This window comes from Leucopleurus acutus (assembly GCF_964270905.1).
Source record: "Leucopleurus acutus genome assembly, chromosome: 2".
NCBI lineage: Eukaryota > Metazoa > Chordata > Mammalia > Artiodactyla > Delphinidae > Leucopleurus > Leucopleurus acutus.
In genome coordinates, this window is record NC_139143.1 from 164,479,569 (window position 1) to 164,484,386 (window position 4,818).

The window sequence follows — 4,818 nt, forward strand, 5'->3', positions numbered from 1 at the left end:
TCAGGATAGAGCAGCAGTTCTCAAACTTTCAGTCTCCGGACACTTTTGTACTCTTAAAAGTTATTGAAGGGACTTCCCTGGTGGTGCAGTGGTTCAGAATCCGCCTGCAAATGCAGGGGACACGGGTTCGAGCCCTGTTCCAGGAAGATCCCACATGCCGCGGAGCAGCTAGGCCCATGTGCCACAACTTCTGAGGCTGTGCTCTAGAGCCCGTGAGCCACAACTACTGAGCCCACGTGCCACAACTACTGAAGCCCGCGCGCCTAGAGTCCGTGCTCTGCAACAAGAGAAGCCCGCAATGAGAAGCCCACGCACCACAACGAAGAGTAGCCCCCGCTCGCTGCAACTAGAGAAAGCCCACACTCAGCAACGGAGACCCAATGCAACCAAAAATAAATAAATAAATTTATTTTAAAAAAAAATTATTGAAAACCCCCAAAAGTGTTTGTTTATGTGGGGGATATATGTGTGTGTGTGTGTGTGTGTGTGTGTGTGTGTGTGTGTATACATATATGGTAATCACATATCTATGAAATTAAAATTTTAATATTAATTCTCTTTTAAATAACAACAGACCCATTAACATATTTTTATTTTAAAATAACTATATTTTCCAAAAGAAAAAATATGGTGAGAAGAGTGACACTGCTTCATAGTTTTGCAAATCTCTTTAATGTCTATCACAATAGAAGACAGTCGGATTCTCATATCTGCTTCTGCATTCAGCCCATTGTGCTATGTTGTTTCGGCTGAAGTACCTGAAGAAAAATCCAGTCTCACACAGAAGTAAGGTTGGAAAAGGGACTGCAACTGGAGAACCACTGATATAGAGGCCTCTCCTGAGAAGTTCTACTGTGGAAGGTAGGAAAACAAGAGTAGCATGCATGGAGGAGAAACACAATTTCAATTTTTAGGATAAGGAGAGGTCTCTGTGATGACTGGAGATGACTGGTAAAAAGAGAAGGCTCCTGGGGAAGGTGGAAACCAGTGAATGAGAGGATAAAGGAATGACACAAACCTAACTCTTATTGAGCTCCTGTGTGCCAGGTGCTTTCACACATTAATGAAGGTCACTCAAACCTTAAAACAATTCTCTGAGTTAGTCATTATGTTTTGTTTTTTTCTAATGAAATTGAGGCTGCAGAAAGATAAGCAGCTTTTCCAAGGCTATACAGAATGACCTTTTAAATGTAAATTAGATCCTGTCACTCTCCTTTGATGGCCTATCGATGCACTTCCAGTAACAGATGAGGAAACCTGAGGCACAAAGAGGATAATTAACTTGTCTAAAGTCACACAGTTAACAAGGGGCAGATTTAAACCCAGGCACAGCCTCCAGAGCCTGCACTCCTAATCCAGAAATCCAAACGCCTTACCTTGGCTTGCAAAATCCTAAATACCCTGGCTGTTGCCTTCCTCTCCGACTTCTTGTCACACTACTCTTCCCAGTCTTACTGGCCTTTCCGCTTTTCCAAATTGTCAAGCTCATTTGCACCAGGTCCTTTGCACAAACTGTTCCCTCTAACTGCAATGCTCTTCTCCTAGCGTTCACAAGCTTGGCTTCATGTAATTCATCTCAACTCAGATGTCAAATGTCACCTTCTCAGGACACCCCTGACCGTCCAATAAAAAGTCACCCAGTCACTATAACATTGACCCGTTTTAATTCTCTGAAGAAATTTTATCATAATTTTCTTTTTCTCATGGGCGACTCCCCCGCCTCCCCCGCCTCCCCCCGCCCCAGTAGATTTAAGGGTCGGGTCATCAGATCACGAAGCTTGTCTCCTTGGTCACCCCTACGACCAGAGCCTGGGAAAGTGTCCGACACACGGTGAAGGTTCAATGAATACAGCTGGCCCTCCGTATCCGCGAATGCGGAACCCTCCTATACGACGCCACTTCATAGAAAGGACTTGAGCATCCCTGGTTTCGGTATTCGCGGGGGTTCGGGAACTAACTGCCGAGGAGGGGCGACCGGATTCGCTGAACGGAAGAATGACTCCAAAATAGGAGAGAATCCAGTGACGTAGGCCGCGGCTGCAGGAGCGCGAGTCACGCGCCCGCGAGGCCTTCTGGGGATTGTAGTTCCGGGCCCACCGCGGGGTCGCGGGCCCTGCGCGCAGCCGCGCTCTCGATGCTCCGGGAGGGCAGAGCGGCCCGTCGGTTGCCATGGCTTCTGAGTTCGGCCGCGGGAGAGAAGCAGCCCGGCTAGGCGCTCGCTAGTTTCGGCGGCGACGCGCAGCGGGACAGCGGAAGGAACGCGCGCGGTGGGTCCGGGAGCCAGGGGCGGAACGCTGGGGAACAGGAGCCGCGGAGGCGGCGGGAGCGGGGCCAGCGTTTTCCTCCCGGTTGCTGAGCGTAGCTCCTCACCCAAGCCCACTCCCACGCTCTGTGAGTAAAGGGTGATCACCATCCCCCTTTTAGGGATTGGCTAACAGGCTTGAAGAAGCCAAGTGGCTTGCTCGAGGTCGCCCTCCTGGGAAGTGGCCGAGCCCGTCCTCCAGACCAGACCTGCCTCTTTGCAGTCACTGTGCTGCCCCAAACCCTTGCTTGGACACGTACTCCTGGTGAAGCCTGGGTGGGGTCGTTAGAGTCGGCCGGCCCAGCTCCTAGCCTCTCGTCAGTGGTATGGGTAGCTTGCCACACTTAATGCCACCCTGCACAGCCCTTTCAGTATCCTGAGTGAGGTCTTAAGGAAAGAAAAGAAAGTTCCACCAACTTGCACTCAGGGTCTGAAAATGGAGGATAGATACGACAAAGTTACATTAATACAGCATCAGGGCATAATCGAAAGCAAAGGAAAATACATTCAGTGTGGTGAGAGCTTGTTAGCCTCATTTAGCCTATGGTTCAATAGACGTGGAAACAGGTTCAGAGACGTTAAGTAACTGTCTTATGTTTACAGAGTGTGGGTGGAATGGGGAGTCGAACCTCCGTTTCTCTACCTTCAAAACATATGTGCTGTATATGCTACCATTTCTTGTTTTCAATCAATTAACTAAATTTCTGGTTACATGTTGGCAGCATCCTGTAGACCAGTCGTTCTCAGTGCGCCCCAGGCCAGTAACATCAGCATCAACTGAGAATATTTTAGAAGTGCCCATTCTTGGGCCCCACCTCAGACCGACTGAGTCAGAAACTGAAAGGTGGGCCCAGCAATCTGTGTTTTAACACGTTCTCCAGGTGATTCTGATGCAGGCGATTGTTTGAGAACTGGTGGTTCACCTGGGGTCACGTTAAAATGCAGATTCTCTAAGTAGGTCTGGGGAAAGCCTGGAGATTCTGTATTTCTAACAAGTGCCTGGGTAGCAAGGGTGTAAACTACACTTGAGAGCAGTGGTTCTCAAACTCAGATGCACATTAGAATTACCTGGGGAGCTTTTAAAAAATAGGATACCTGGGACCCACCCCTGACCAAATGAATCAGAACCTCTGGGGTGTGGCACCCAGGTAGAAACTCAGCGGATGATTCTAACATACAGTGAGGGTTCAGAACCACTGGTGTGGGGTTTAGAGTCAGGCAGAGATGGGTATGAATCCCAGCACCTCCGCTTATCACCTGTGTGACCTTGGGCAAGTGACTTAACCTCTCCCGGCCACATTTTCCTCATTTATAAAGTGCGTATAAGTGATCCTTGGCTTGCACGGTGTTGTGAGGATTCTATGAGGTGTGTACATGAAGCACCTAAGGGTGCTCCATAGACACAGAAATTGGGGAGGTGGGCAGACTTGGGAATGTCTGGGCTGGGGATTTTGTGCTAAAACCTGGTGGAGGTGAGTTAGCACCTGCACCCGCTAGCCTGCCACAGCTCCCCTCTGTGTGCCCCTCCCAGAGCGAGCAGCCGCAGTGTGGAAGAATGGCAGTGAGCCACTCAGTGAAGGAGCGGACCATCTCCGAGAACAGCCTGATCATCCTGCTGCAGGGCCTCCAGGGCCAGGTCACCACCGTGGACCTGCGGGATGAGAGCATGGCCCGCGGACGCATAGACAACGTCGATGCTTTCATGAACATCCGCCTGGCCCAGGTCACCTACACGGACCGTTGGGGGCATCAGGTCGAGCTGGATGACCTCTTTGTGACAGGCCGCAATGTCCGTTACGTCCACATCCCCGATGATGTGAACATCACCGCGACCATTGAGCAGCAGCTGCAGGTCATCCATCGGGTGCGCAACTTCGGCGGCAAGGGGAAAGGCCGGCGGGAATTTCCCTCCAAGAGCTATAAGTGAGCCTGTCCCCTCAGCCAGCCCTGGTCCCCACTCAGGTTCCTCCAGAGTTCTACTGAGCCAAAGCCTGCTCTCCCTCCCCGCCCAGAACCTGGGAAGGGAGGAGGGCCAGTCCAGAAGCTGGTGTCTGACAGACATCACCTGTCACAGCTGCCTTTCACAGGGTCCCACTCCCAGACTCACCCTGGGACCCAGAATTCTAGTTATCTGTCTGTGGCCTTGGGGTAGATGACAGTCCCCCCTTTGGATCATTATTTATCTGAATCTCTGATTTACTGGTTTAGGGAATGTGTCAGATAGCTTTCAGCCCTCTCCCAGTGAAGATTGTTAAATGTGCTCGGCCTGAGCATCCCCACTTCTCTTGTAATTGTGGTTTTTTTCTCACAAAACTAAATGGGATGCAAACAAGTCTGTGCCTCGTGCTTTTCCCTCTGCGCTGGGCTCCCTGTTGGTCCTGTGTCGTAGGGTGCTGGGTCGCAAGCATGACTGCACATTGGAATCACCTATCTCACCCTCACCTATTTGGATTTACTTGGTATGAGGTGTGGCCTGGGCAGTGGGATTTTTTTTTAAGTTTCCCAGGTGATACGAA

At 50.5% G+C, this 4,818-nt stretch overlaps 1 protein-coding gene across 2 annotated transcripts; it reads left to right on the plus strand.

Moving 5' to 3' along the window:
• Positions 1-2,148: 2,148 nt before the first annotated feature.
• Positions 2,149-4,575, plus strand: LSM10 (LSM10, U7 small nuclear RNA associated). 2 transcript variants are annotated; one of them, XM_082834824.1, is made up of 2 exons: positions 2,149-2,391; positions 3,834-4,575. In XM_082834824.1, the coding sequence occupies exon 2, from the start codon at positions 3,858-3,860 to the stop codon at positions 4,227-4,229; it is 372 nt and encodes a 123-aa protein (XP_082690950.1). In that variant the 5' UTR covers positions 2,149-2,391; positions 3,834-3,857; the 3' UTR covers positions 4,230-4,575. The 2 variants fall into 2 exon arrangements, with proteins under 2 accessions (XP_082690950.1, XP_082690951.1); XM_082834825.1 differs by having other exon boundaries at positions 2,158-2,267.
• Positions 4,576-4,818: the final 243 nt, after the last annotated feature.